This window comes from Osmia lignaria, chromosome 8, assembly GCF_051020975.1.
Source record: "Osmia lignaria lignaria isolate PbOS001 chromosome 8, iyOsmLign1, whole genome shotgun sequence".
Lineage (NCBI taxonomy): Eukaryota > Metazoa > Arthropoda > Insecta > Hymenoptera > Megachilidae > Osmia > Osmia lignaria.
The window spans coordinates 12,625,865-12,640,309 of record NC_135039.1 but is presented as its reverse complement, the minus strand read 5'-3'; the positions used below and the strand labels follow the sequence as shown (position 1 = coordinate 12,640,309).

At 31.4% G+C, this 14,445-nt stretch overlaps 3 protein-coding genes across 5 annotated transcripts; 1 reads left to right on the top strand and 2 right to left on the bottom strand.

Annotated features, from left to right (window-relative positions):
- Positions 1–41: 41 nt before the first annotated feature.
- On the bottom strand, positions 42–3,356 carry Plap (phospholipase A2 activator protein). The gene is made up of 6 exons (XM_034328749.2): positions 2,964–3,356; positions 1,960–2,829; positions 1,531–1,861; positions 1,216–1,453; positions 723–1,141; positions 42–640 (listed from the first exon to the last, which is right to left on the bottom strand). The coding sequence occupies exons 1-6, from the start codon at positions 3,137–3,139 to the stop codon at positions 314–316; spliced, it is 2,361 nt and encodes a 786-aa protein (XP_034184640.1). The 5' UTR covers positions 3,140–3,356; the 3' UTR covers positions 42–313.
- A 663-nt stretch (positions 3,357–4,019) lies between these two features.
- Positions 4,020–4,991, bottom strand: RpL31 (ribosomal protein L31). 2 transcript variants are annotated; one of them, XM_034328752.1, is made up of 3 exons: positions 4,868–4,991; positions 4,274–4,500; positions 4,020–4,203 (listed from the first exon to the last, which is right to left on the bottom strand). In XM_034328752.1, the coding sequence occupies exons 2-3, from the start codon at positions 4,492–4,494 to the stop codon at positions 4,053–4,055; spliced, it is 372 nt and encodes a 123-aa protein (XP_034184643.1). In that variant the 5' UTR covers positions 4,495–4,500; positions 4,868–4,991; the 3' UTR covers positions 4,020–4,052. The 2 variants fall into 2 exon arrangements, with proteins under 2 accessions (XP_034184643.1, XP_034184644.1); XM_034328753.2 differs by having other exon boundaries at positions 4,783–4,888.
- A 283-nt stretch (positions 4,992–5,274) lies between these two features.
- Positions 5,275–14,407, top strand: tho2 (THO complex subunit 2-like protein). 2 transcript variants are annotated; one of them, XR_004581956.2, is made up of 29 exons: positions 5,275–5,444; positions 5,591–5,634; positions 5,928–6,019; positions 6,191–6,304; positions 6,408–6,523; positions 6,599–6,729; positions 6,947–7,326; positions 7,396–7,574; positions 7,644–8,236; positions 8,319–8,553; positions 10,107–10,224; positions 10,288–10,450; positions 10,533–10,714; positions 10,773–11,057; positions 11,135–11,247; positions 11,320–11,515; positions 11,580–11,708; positions 11,775–11,903; positions 11,988–12,245; positions 12,305–12,456; positions 12,523–12,652; positions 12,720–12,825; positions 12,917–12,951; positions 13,029–13,139; positions 13,221–13,281; positions 13,347–13,408; positions 13,799–13,871; positions 13,951–14,015; positions 14,107–14,407. XR_004581956.2 is itself a non-coding variant. In XM_034328788.2 (28 exons), the coding sequence occupies exons 1-28, from the start codon at positions 5,380–5,382 to the stop codon at positions 14,135–14,137; spliced, it is 4,275 nt and encodes a 1,424-aa protein (XP_034184679.2). In that variant the 5' UTR covers positions 5,275–5,379; the 3' UTR covers positions 14,138–14,407. The 2 variants fall into 2 exon arrangements, 1 of the variants encoding a protein (XP_034184679.2); XM_034328788.2 differs by lacking the exon at positions 13,799–13,871.
- Positions 14,408–14,445: the final 38 nt, after the last annotated feature.

Genomic DNA, 14,445 nt, shown 5'->3' with positions numbered 1-14,445 from the left:
AGATGAGAAAGAAATGAAGAAAACTTATACGTTTCACGAAGTTTGATATTGGTATTTTTTTTTTTTTTTTTTTTTTTTTTTTTACAAATGAAGATTATCTTTTTATTATGGCAAAATGTACTTTTATTAGTAATAGGTAACTATAATGTTTTAAATATCAAATTGCAAAAAATATAAGAAGCCTATTTAACGCAATTTCGGCAAGTATACTCGTTAATTACAACATTAATCATTAAAAGTCTCGAGTTCATCACTTCGTATTTTTTTTTTTTTTTTGTTCTTTTTTATAATTTTCTATAATATCTTGCAATGTTTAAATAATTAAGCTGATAATCTGTTTTGAACAATTCGCCAGCTTGTTCGATGTATTTGTCGAGATTTTTGTTTCTGACATTGTTTTAAGTATATTTAACGCAGCTTCGGATTGTCGGACCGCTTTGATTAAATGATCACGGTCTTTTTGATCTGTTGTCGTACATAAAAGTGTTCCTAATGCTACCAGAGTTCTAAACACCGCCTCGGATTCGTTTAAACGAGGTAAAACCGAAAATATTACGTTTAAACATTGAGTTTTACCAACGGTATCACTGTACTTGTTCAAAGCCACGGTTAAGTTTAATATAAAAGTTGAAATTGCAACCTGAAACCATTTTAGTCAATTTTAGTAATTAAATTAGAACAATGAAATTGAATTTTAATTTTATCCTATGTACTATTTCTACCTGATTGTTTTTACTCCCAAGAGACTGTAGATCCAGTATAGATCTTAATATTTCATCTTTATAATTAATGCACAGTTTTTCACCTTTTTCATAAGCAAACATGTTTGCTAATAAACGAAACACGAGCATCTGGTTAGAAGGAAGTGCATCGTTTCTAATATGATTCTTAACGATTTGCAACAATTCATCTGTACACAGGACATCGTTAATATCTTTACACAGTACTACCAGTCTCGTTATGTCGAGAACAGGAAACAATACGTCATCAGACCAATTTAAAAGGACCATTAACGTGTTCAGAGCATCGCCTCTTAATTGTTCGGATGCTTTGTTTCCTGCAAGTTTTACCAAACATTCCAGCTGCTCATTCGACACCTTAAGAGGGTCACTTTGTTTGGAATTTAATTCACGTAGTTTTTCTGCAAAAATAAATAGAAAAATCTTTCAATAAATACATTAACGACGAATCTGAACATAATAAAAATATATATACCCAAAATTGCAGGAAGATTAGCCTGTTCTAATTTCAGGTATTTAATGTGAGGGATATAAGAAGGAGTTAATGACGTATCAGAGGAGTTTATTGTTGCTGGTTTCGCACATTCCTGCGGTACTGTGTCTGTCGTTGCTTGAGGAATGTATCTACTGCCTCCTGTGAAAGGATCAGCATACTGAGCATCAGCTTTCACAACTGGTGCAGGTCGAGAATTTTTTATTATAAAATTTGCAACCTGTAAATGAAAGTCAATTACTATACAAACGATTTGTTATTAGGGAAAATATAATGGGTATCATTTAAACTGTATACCTGATCTAACAGCAATTGGCTAAGACCATTGTCAAGAAGGAATTTCTGTGCAACGTGCCATGGATCTTGATCGTTATTGTAAGGTAATTTTAACGGAGGAACACCATCTTGTATGTCAACTGAAAATACATAATCATATTCCTTTCCGTTATATAGCTGTTTCCCAGATGTAGCCGCACTGCCACCACTTGCGCCCATCACATCTCCGATTTTTATCCACCTTTGTTCATTTTGTGACCAACTGTACGCTCTTATCGCATCTCCGTCATTAACAATTTTCGTTTGACCATCTCTTTGACCGGGTTGTAACAATGCTTTTGCATCTGGTAAACTGTTAGTGTAAAAATTAACATGCCAGTTTATTGTTTATAATCTGATTTATTTTATTTTTTTTTTTGTTTTTTTTTTTTTCTCAGATTCTTAACTTACTCCTTGACTTTGATCCCACCTAACTCTAGTTGAGCATTGAGTTTATTGCTGGCTACCTCCTGCTCGAATTCTTTTAACGTTTCCGCATCCGCATAATGTTCTGGATTGCAAGTGAATATCCTGACAACACAGTCGGAACTTCCAGCAATAACGTCACCATCAGGAAGTAAAGCGATGCACCATACAGACTGAGTTGGCAAGGTAATAGTTTGATTTAATTCGGTGTTATTCCATATCCTAAGCGTTCGATCTTCGCCGCATGTAAATATATTTGTACCATTTTCCAAGGCTACGATACTATAGATATAGTTCTCATGTCCGCAGTACGTTCCTAAACAAGTTCCAAGAGATGCGTTCCAATGACGTACAGTGGCATCATTGGCACAAGTTAAAAATTCATTGTTATTTATTGCAGATATATCACGAACACAATCAGTGTGACCAGTTAATTTATGTTGTACGGAACCATCGCTTGTCCATATTATGACTAACTTATCTGCTGATCCAGTCACGTACAAGCCGCTTGATAAATCTATGACGCACCATACAGCTGCTGTATGACCTAACAGATTCAACTGCGGTTTGCTTAAATCGCTAAGATTCCATACTTTGGCGCTCATGTCCCAAGAGCTGGAAAGGAATATACCTTCCTTTTTACCTGTACTTAGCTTACATACTGTATCTTGATGACTTTTTATAACGTTTATAGGTTCCGTTTGATCCGGTACATAAATATGTATGGTTTTGTCGTGGCTGCCGGTTATAACGAAACCTGTAGGATTACGTTCTGATGGATTTATAACGCATACAGAGGTAACAAAATTAGAGTGTCCCTTCAGTGTGGTGGTATGCTCGTAATCCTTGCCACTTCTGTAAGATATTTCATTAACGTTTATTACATTAGACGTATCAACAAAGTGAAATCAAACATCTTACTTGATTTAGATTAGATATAAAGTGTAGTGTAATTAATGTTAATTAAAATATATTAACAGGTTAAATACCCAGACGGTTTCCATACACGGGCAGTTTCATCCCGGGAGGTTGATACGATAGTTCCATCGGCGAATGTTGCCACAGCTCTTACATCAGACGTATGCCCAAAAAGGGACGTTCTCAGTTTGTAACACGGTTTAGCCATAGTATTCTGATAATCGTGCGAAGCACGCAACAAGGACATAACTTATGCAAATTCTATGGTCGTATGAAAATCTTTCTCCAACCAAAATGTATAACTACGGATAAATGCTTTTCTATTTGACATTTAAAACACTTTCGAGCATGCGTGACACTTAACGCTGTATTTGTATAGCATTACATGCATTTTCGTAAGTAAAACACATTACATACGTAAACAAAAATTTTCGCTAATTTCTTGCTAACGTCATTAACGAATGTCTGGTACAGCATCGAGCAAAGTGGGTTTCTCTAGGGAAAATGGCGATATAGGGGAAACAGGAACTATGGGAAACTTAATTTTGTCAATATTAATATTAGCACATATTAGAAATGATTTAGAAACAAAATAGTGTAGTTTTTTATTATTAAATGTTATGAAATTTAATATATAACTATACAATGTGAATAATAACATAAATATCAATTCAAATTCTCCCGCGTAATCGTTCGTACAGAAGTAGTGGGGGAGGCCATAGATCTATATATACGGGCCCTTCTTCTATTACGTGGGTAGTATCCCCGAGGTCACCAACGGGGACAGATGGAAGGATGGGTCATCGCCATTTTTTTTTTTAGAAAATCTCCCATGCTCATTACTGTACAATTATAATTTGTTCTAAAAACAATTTTCAATAATAACCGATAATTTTATATTATAGTTTTGAAAGAACTAAAATCCTCGACATTGTTAATTAAAGCGATAGGTAATATCCAACAAACTCTTGCTATATTTCCAATTTTGTAGATGAAGGAGTGGAAAATTCTTAGAACTGACAACATAAAGAAAGCTGTTTCGATGTAGCCTTTGATTATCAAAGTCTTTATTAACGAATGATAATATAGCGAGAGTTCATTGCACTAAACAAATTTTAAACACAACAATTGATGAAAATTATTTATTAATTATAGGTAATTTAATCTTGACTGGCATCAACATTTTCTGTCTGTAAACCTTTAAAAGTAGCTACTGGTATATATGTAACAAGTGTGTATAATTTATTTGCAGAATCTTCATCGTCGTTTCTCCTTCTGCTTAACCGGACACGCACCCTGAATGGTACATTCCTAGAAAAAAATATATTTATGTTTCATTGCACTTTAAATTACTTTCAATTAACAAATGCACGAGATTTACCTTATTCCCTTAGACCAAAGTTGTTTGTTAAGACGAGTATCAATCCTCACATCTGGTGTTCCCATTTGTTTTTCAGCAAACTTACGGATTTCCTTGATGGCTCGTGGAGCACGTTTTTTAAATCCAACACTATGAAGGCGTTTGTGAAGATTTACAGTGTATTCACGAGTCACAACCTCGTTGATAGCACTCTTTCCTTTCTTCTCTGTAGATTTGGCCATTTTGCACTAAAAACAAAGCATGGAACTGTTAGTATGACAACGTGACATAACCAAACAACTGAAAGAAAACTGAAATACAATTAATAAAATAACACAAATTACAATAAAAATATAAATATATCTTATATAAACTTAATCTCCTATTAACTTAAAGTATTAGTTTACGTTTTTATTGCCTAAATTACATATACGTTTACAGGTAAATAATGGTGAACTCAATTGTATTTGTTATACAGCATGTTTTATATAATAATAATATGAAACGTATATTATTGTACACTAACTAACCGATATAATTCTAAGAAAAGTTATCTGTTTTTTAAAATTTACAGCCAGATGTTACTGGATTCTGTTTTATTAAAATTGACATTACCTTTCTCACTAATGGTTCCGATGTAAAAGAACCAAATTTCTAGGGTTCCTAAACTCATCGGTTTTGCATAATGTTACATTATTGCAAAATGGCTACACAATAATTTTGTAAAATTATATATAACGATTGAACTATTATGTTATAATAAATTACATTTATTTAAATTAAATATTATAAATGAAGCAAAAATACATAAAATATTACGAAAGAAATTACCGACTGTAGTCAGCTAATTGATACAGCTTTTATTATTGAATAGCAAAATGTTTAACAAGATATTTTGTAACTGTATATTGTTGTACTTAATAGCAATAATTTATTATTAAGTAATTAATGTATTGAAAGGTTTTTGGTAATAAAGATTTCCTACTATTTAAAATGTAATTTATGGTATAAGAAAGATCGCGCTACGATAGCTTCGAGGACGCTTGCAATGGTGGAAAATGGAATCTGTTAACCTGTGATGTTAATACAATTGTTTGTAATCGTAAAAAGCTTTTCATGGAATTAAAATGGCTGGTAAAATGTGGAATTCAGAAATATGGAAAGCATGGGATAAGCACGGAAAAAATGATTTGTAAGTGGCTAACGCGTTAACGTCCGAAGTGCGTTCGATTAATATTGAATTGATACTGCATACTCTGTGCAATTGATGGTTGCAACTTATCTCTCCTGTTTCTCGCTCTTCTGAAGAGTTAATTGTCAATTAACGACTGTTTGCAGCCTCAAGTTATTCAAGCACAAATTTAAGGAAGGCAACACTGCAGGTAATCCTCAACAATTTTTGGAATTTACCATGTTCCATGAGTTTCAGTATGAACTTTATATGTGTTAAATATTATTTCTCGAACCTACTAACATTTTTTATTCAATAGATAAATGAATAATGTTGCATTAGAAGAGTTTTTTATGTATACTTTAAGTAAAGAATGCGCATAAATATTACAGATATAATGTATACATTACTATCCTCATTTTGTGATATCGCGCAATATATAATGAGCCTTTGTCAATTTATATTTTTCTTTACATTTTTGTATGTTATTGTTTCTACTTTTAGAATGGAGAAGAGGATTATACGAATTAATTACGAATGGAATCCGTGGGAACATAAAAAAGGACAGTGTTGTTCAGACATTAGGTGAACTGATGGTAAGATTAATAATTTATTGAAGTTTAGAATAAATGAAATAAAAATTGAGAGACAAAGATTTGATATAAAATTAGAGAAACCGTAATGGAGCTTATAAGTGTATTGGTAGAACTATTGAATTTAGATTTTCTTACATATGTTTAATGTACAGAATGTATATGTATTTTCAGAATATTGATGGAGCAATACCATCAGCAGTAGTGGACATATTTACACTGATAGACGCGGAAGCACTTAACGATGAAAGGAATAACTTCTATTACATTGTAAAAGAATCAGAAAAGGTATCATTTCGCAAGATACCAAGAATGATTAAAGTGTTTATATAATGTAAAAAAAAAAATGTATAATTACATTGTTAATTGATATCATTTGCTTTTTATATAGTTTCTTACAGATAGGATATTAAAAGAACGATTAGAAATTGAAACATTACAAGATGTAGGAACGCTAAAGAATAAGAATTTTCAAACCAAATTCATCAAAGTGAAGACAAAATTGTAGTATGTATTCTTTCTTTATCGATATGATTCGTATTATTGAAAACATTTGTACAGCTATTTTTACTATTTTTACAGCTATAAACAAAGGAAGTTTAATTTATTTAGAGAAGAAAGCGAAGGATATTCTAAGCTTATAGTGGAATTGAATCAGGAACGTCCAGAAAATGAAGTAGCATCAATTTTAGAAATTGTTAAATCTCTTATTGGTATGTTTGATGTACAGTACTATTCGTGGTAGGCTTATCTAGAAAAAATGGCGGGAATTTTTAAAACCTGAATACAGAAATTAATTTAGAGAACACCACAGTGCCATTTTTTCTACTGAATTCTACCATGCTCGCTGCTCCACATTTAATATGATTTATTGACAAGTTTATAATAGTGTTGAAATAATATAACGTTAAATATATATTCTTTTTATAGGGTATTTTAATCTTGACCCCAACAGAGTACTTGATATTTTACTAGAAACTTTTGAAAATCGACCTCAGGATGATGCATTTTTTATTCCTTTAATTCGTTCTTACATGAGTGATCAGCAGGTACTCTGTGAAGTTTTAGGATTTAAATATTGTTCAATGGTAAACTCTACCCCGTTTTCGTTGCAAAAAGTCACTGCACTTATGTTGCAACACGGTGTTATTAAATTGGATGACATATTGCCCTGGTTAATTCCGGATGATAGCACTATCATCAAAGAACACGAACAGGCAATGAAACAAGCGAAAGAATATGTTCGTAAATTAAGCGTAATTTCTACTAAAGATAAAGAAGAAGTGCAGGAAGAAAAGGAAAATCCCCAGGTAGATTAATTTCATCCTAATAAACAATGGTATTCAAATAACTTCACTTACATTATTGTCGTTTTATAGGACAAATATGCAAGTAATCAGAAATTCGGATTATGCGAAGCATTGCTGGAAATAGGAGCTTGGGACGTAGCACAAAACTTATTCAGCCGATTACCGGAGCACAGTTTAACCGATCAACGTCCTATTGCATTGGCGTTGTGTAAAATGATTCAATCTTTAATAGAGCCGGTTTATCGCAAGTAAGTTTAATCTTCTATCATTCAATTGCCATTCGATTTTGATAACTGTACCACCATATTATATTTCAGACATTGTATCATATCACAAAAATTACAAGGCAGAAGAGTTCCTCCTCTAAAGAGTTCTCTTGCACCAAAGCCAATAGAAAATCTCGAAAACATACACGATAAACTCTTACCGATGCTTATAGTTCTGGGCCCGAATTTACACCATGATCCTGTTTTAATGTACAAAATAATGAGGTTATGTCACGCTGTTATAAAGCAGTGCCCGTTAGATTCGAATAAGCAACCAGTGGATAAGAATAACAATTTATATTATGATGTATTGACTATTCTCGATGTAGCATTATTACCTTCATTATCTTTTATGGATTGTAATTGTTGTGTCGCGGAGGAATTGTGGAACATTTTAAAATACTACCCATATCAGAATCGGTATTGTTTGTACGCACGATGGAAGAACGATACCCCATTGCAACACGCCGCTCTTTTGCGAAAGAGGGCTGACGCCCAGAAGAAAATCAAATCGATCATGAAAAGAGTGAGCAAGGAAACTATTAAACCTGTAGGAAGATCAATAGGGAAATTGACCCATTCCTCGCCTGGTGTATTGTTTGATTATGTTTTAATACAAATTCAATTGTACGATAATCTTATAGGTATGTGAATTTTCCAGGGATTCTGGTCTGACGTGAACCTTTCAGGATTTACATTGTATTAATTGTTCTTTTTATGTTACAGGACCTGTTGTAGATTCTTTAAAATATCTAACAAACATTTCATACGACGTACTCGGTTACTGTCTCGTGGAAGCTTTAGCCGGTGCTGATAGAGATAGATTTAAACACGACGGCACCAGTATATCTCTGTGGTTACAGTCTCTTGCTTCATTTTGTGGAGCTATATTTAAGAAATATAATATCGAACTTACTGGTTTGTTGCAGTATGTAGCTAATCAACTTAAAGCACAAAAAAGGTACATTGTAGAAAATAAATTTATTTATCATAGCGTACATCTTTTAATTATACGTTAGTTAATTTTAATAATACATTGGATATTTCTACAATTCTTCGTTTCTTTCTCTCGAATGTTAGGGTATAAAATAATACAAGGGAATCAGATTAATACAGATAATTGTACTTTTTTCAGTGGTAATGTTAATAGAAGTTATTAATTAATCGCTTTTTTAAACTAATAATAAGAATTATTAAGATCTATTGAGACAAATAGTGTATTTTTTTTTTTTTTCAATGAACGTTAGCACATTATTTTCAAATGCACAGGGTATTGAACACTTTCACATGTGTGGTAAAGAAGACATTGAAAAACAAGATGAAATACAAATTTGATCCACTGTTTGTAATTTCAGAATATTAATACTGACAAAAAAAAAAAACATCAGTGAAATTGTGTTGTATGTACTATGAAGACTTTTTAATTGCAGTGAACATACATATACTATCACTCTGCTGTAATAGTTCCTAAAATGGAAATACCTAATAACATTGAATGAATAGAATTTACAAATTTTTCATTGCAAAGGAAATTTACCAGTGATTATTTCAAATGTGTGGCAATATACAGTTCTTTCTTCATTTCTTTCAAACACATTTTACATTACAATGTATTCCAATGTATATCAAATATATTTTTGTTCTTTACTGAGCCATCTAATATTTGAATGACAAAGTTCAAAGAAGATTAATATAATTTTGAAGTAATCAAACATAAACCATTTTTAACAGTAAGAGGAATTTAATACAGAAACAGGAAAGAACTTCGAGGAAGGGATTGAGATTAAATATAATCCTCTATAAACAAGAAACAAATGGATAGAAAAATAAAAAAGGTTTATTCAGTTGTTAATACAAAATATTTCTTACAATACTTTATATAATACAAACACTTTGCTATTAAAAATACAAATAAGTGGATATAAATAATTGACACATATTTGAAAGATTATTTTACAATATGAGAAATATTGCCACCGATATAATGAAAACCTAGAAGGACAAGGTAAATAACAATTTTTATTATGGGATTGGTTTTAATTTAGCTGTTTTAATATGAACAGCATTAATAAAGCATAGTGAAAATATATTACAATATTTCGAATTATACTTTTTCTTTCTAGGTATTTACAAGTTTATGAGAAAAATGGCAAGATAATATTTTAATTGAAGGGATAAAAAGCTAGTCAAGTGTATGAATCTCTGCAATAAAAAGTATAAATTAAGGATTATTTCTAATAATTTTTAAGGAAACAGTGGAAAAAGTTTATTGTATTTGTACAAAACTAAATGTACAATTCAACTGAATTATTATATTAGTACATAAACATCACACATTGAAAAAAAAAAAGACAACATTAATAGTTAATTTGTACTATGTATTTTTAAAAATAGGAAGATAGGATTCTACTTTTTAATTTATTAAATTTTCTATAAAAATAGGAAGACAAGACGAACGGTAAAACTTCTAAATTCACAGTAATTTGGCAATTTATTATTTTATTTTGTTTACAGCTTAGATTTATTAATACTGAAAGAAATAGTACAAAAAATGGCAGGTATCGAAGCTGCTGAAGAAATGACCTCAGATCAATTGAACGCCATGGCAGGGGGAGACTTATTGAAAAATGAGGTAACTTTTAATTATGGGGATGGCTGATTTAAATAGATGATTATTAATAACATATTTTTTTAGGCTGGTTACTTTAGTCAAGTCCGTAATACAAAAAAATCCTCCCAACGATTGAAAGAAGCCCTCGCTGAGCATGATTTAGCCGTGGCTCTGTGTCTTTTAATGGCACAACAAAAGCATTGTGTTGTGTATAGAGAAACAGATAAGTCGCACCTTAAACTTGTTGGTAAATATATATATCTATAATTTCTCTTTTGAGATTTCACTAAAAGAACTATAAAAAAATATAATCTGATATAATATTATAGGAAAACTGTACGATCAATGCCAAGATACATTAGTACAGTTTGGAACATTTTTGGGTTCTACAATGACCGTAGACGAATACGTGGACAGACTTCCTTCTATACATTCGATGCTCCAAGACAATCACATACATTCTGATGTTGCATTTTTCCTTGCAAGACCAATGTTTGCACATGCTATTAATGTGAGTAACTTTTTAAATTCTTAATCTTCAATTATATCTAATATCTACCCTTTTTCAGATTAAATATGATGCTCTACGTAAAGCTGATCCAAATTACAAAAAAATGTCTACTGCTATGAAACAAGCAAAATATGCAGAAGCAGCACAAGCCGTAATGGCACCTGTTGCTCAGTCAGTCAGACCATTGCATCCTTTAAAAGTATGGGAAGATATCTCTCCGCAGTTCCTTGTAACATTTTGGTCACTGTCAATGTACGATCTGTATGTTCCCGTTGAAAGTTATCAGAGGGAAATAAATAAATTGAAACAATTCGCTGCGCAAAGTGCTGATTCCAAAGATATGGTACGTTGAAAAATTTCTTTAAGAGAAACATAAAATCTTTGTAAAACATTAATTTTAAATTCATATATTTTTTATAGACTGTTAGTAAGGGAAAGAAGGAGCAAGAAAGATACACAACCTTGATTGAGAAACTACAGGATGAAAGGAGGAAGCAAGAGGAACACGTTGAAAAAGTGTTTGCATATTTAAGGTAAATTTTATTGATTATACGATACACTAAAAAGAGAAAGGTTTAATTTTGTTATTGATACTTGAATATTAGGCAAGAAAAAGATACATGGTTTTTATCTCGGAGTGCAAAATCCGCAAAGAATGAAACAATAACACAATTCCTACAATTGTGCCTGTTTCCCCGGTGTACATTTACCACCGTGGATGCTATGTATTGCGCCAAATTTGTTCACACAATACATTCTTTAAAAACAGCAAACTTCTCAACCCTTCTTTGCTATGACAGAGTAAGTACAATTAATCAATTAAACGTACGTGCAATTATTTATTGAACTATGTTTAATCTTCCAGCTGTTCTGTGATATAACATATTCAGTTACCTCGTGTACCGAGAACGAGGCGAATCGTTACGGTAGATTTCTGTGCGCCATGCTAGAAACAGTAATGAGGTGGCACTCTGAAAAAGCCATATTCGATAAGGTATATTTTTCTCGTGTACTTTGAAAGCAATCATTAAAATTCTTACACATTCACGTTTTATTTTAGGAATGTAGTAATTATCCAGGATTCGTAACGAAGTTTCGCGTTAGTAATCAATTTTCCGAGGCGAACGACATGGTAGGATTTGAAAATTATCGACACGTGTGCCATAAGTGGCATTATAAAATCACAAAGGTACTCCATTTGTATAAATGGTATGGTGTTTTTTTTTAAAGAGATTAGGGATTAAAATATCAAAATTGTATTTTCATTTTCTAGGCTATTGTGGTTTGTTTGGATTCCAAGGATTATGTACAAATAAGAAATTCTTTAATAATATTAATCAAAATATTGCCACATTTCCCTGTGCTGGCAAAGTTGTCTCAAATTCTTGAAAGAAAAGTAGAAAAGGTTAGAGAAGAGGAACGTGGTCAACGTCAGGATTTGCATGTTCTTGCTACGTCGTACAGCGGTCAGCTAAAAGCTAAAACTCCAAACATGATTCGCGAAGCAGATTTCCATCATGTGGGGGACAAGGTTAGGTTTAGGTACTTTTAATGCATCGAGTAGTTTATTCAACATTATTTTCTACACAGACTGGAAAAACACAAGATGCCCCAAATAACGAAGCGTCAGAGAAAGTTGGTGATGGTATATCGAATAAAGAAATCACTAATGGTGATACAAGAATAGAAAAAGAAAATAAAGATCAACGAGAAAAACGAACTGCATCAAATCAATTGCATCAGTAAGTTATACACTAAGTAATTAATTCTTTCTTTAATAACCAATTAATATTTTGTCTTTAACTCAGTGAAAGTTCGGAAAAAATTAGGAAAAAAGAAGAAAATAAAGAAAGTTCAGAGAGTAAGGATAAGCATATAAAAAAGGAGGAGGTTAAGGAAGATGACTCAATGGATAAAAAAGATAGAAAATATTACAAAGTAATTATACATACTATAAAAGTGAACAGATAACATTTATAAATCTTTAATTTGAATATAATTGTAGGAAGAACATTATTATGCAACTGGAGTAGATAATTTAGACCGAGATCTTTCTAGTGTATCAAATAGTAGTGCTAGCTCTGGGCCAACACAAGATGGATCAGACAGAGGTTTGCACTTAAAAAAGAAATGCAAGAAATACATATATTAATTGTACGTATACATTTTAATATAAATTATGACATTCGTGTTTCATTTCAGATGCCAAAAGAAGAAAAGTTGAAAGTGTACAAAAGGTGTGAATCATTGAACTACTATTATCATATCCTCCATTTTCTAAATACTCTTTTGTAACTATTATTTCTGTTAACAGGAAGGAAGACGGGCAGATGGTAATCTCGATAAAAAGGAACGTTCAAGTAAAAGTAAAATAAGGGATGAACAAAAGGAACTCCGTAGAGAAAAGAAATTAGGACGAAAAAGGGTATATTTTATATTTATAGTATTTAATATAAATCATAATAATTTCGTTTAATACATGTATACATAATTTGTGTTTAAACAGGATAGAGCAGATGAATCCGCAGTTGCAACCGAACAAAAGAGAAGGAAAGATGATGAAAGAGGTGATTATTTGTTTTGTCGGTGAAAGATTTCTATTTTATTATAAACGATAATTGATTATTTTCAGCAAAGGGAACACATCAAAATGGTGATATCCCTGAACACAGAGAAAAACATCATTATAACAAGGTTAGTTGTTTTAATTTTCATTTACTTTTCAATCATCTAACAAAGATAAAGAGTATCATATTTAAAATAAAATGGTCGATTATTAGGGCATCGCATTAGAAGACTTTTTTTTTTCTTCATATTTTGTCAATTTAATCATCAATGATAAAGTTAGCGTTTTCATGAGTAGGTTTTCATTAGTCGTCTTCCCGCTATAAAATTGATATCACAAGTTTAGAAAACATTCGTGTCCCTGTTTAATTAGAATATTTGACAACACATTATACATATAACATATTACACTTTATTTTTTGGTAAATCCTGTAACATCACAATTTGCATATATCCCAACATTCAGTCTATAAATTAACTTTTTAATCATTTTTCTAACACTATTCCTTGACCCCTTAGTTGATAAAGACGTCCGCTTCGAGTACATTGAAAAGACGAAATGGGAGACAATAGCAAAGACCAGAAAAACTAGGTGATACTATCAAGTACCCAAACGCCAATTGCAGACAAAGATGGCATTCATAAAGTTTATATAAATATATTATTTTCAGGAAAAGTCACCCTACACAAAGGAACGTACTCATGAACGGGAAGGTCGTGAAAGCCGAGATAAACAATATCCTTTTTTTATACGTTATAAAATATTCATTGATATTTATTGATTTTGTTTTGTAAATTATATAAGTATAATCCTTAACCATAAACACTAGAAGGAGTTCGGATCCCAAACGAAGATGATGTACAACAATGGACAAAATTTGACTTAACATTTTATATACTACGTTTGGTGTTGCATGTAATTAAGGTAGAATTCGAATAATAATAATAAAGAAAAAAAAATTAGCGATTAATTTGTATATTATATTAACGTCCAATTTTATAAAATAAAGTAGGTAACGAAAGATTTTTGGTACACGTTCAGTTCAATCATAGATTTGTACATATAATACAAATTTTATATTATTTATAATAGAAATTAGTAATTGCAATAAAAATTTTTATGCAGTATTTCTATCGTTTCATTATTCATTGATTGCAGATTTCCT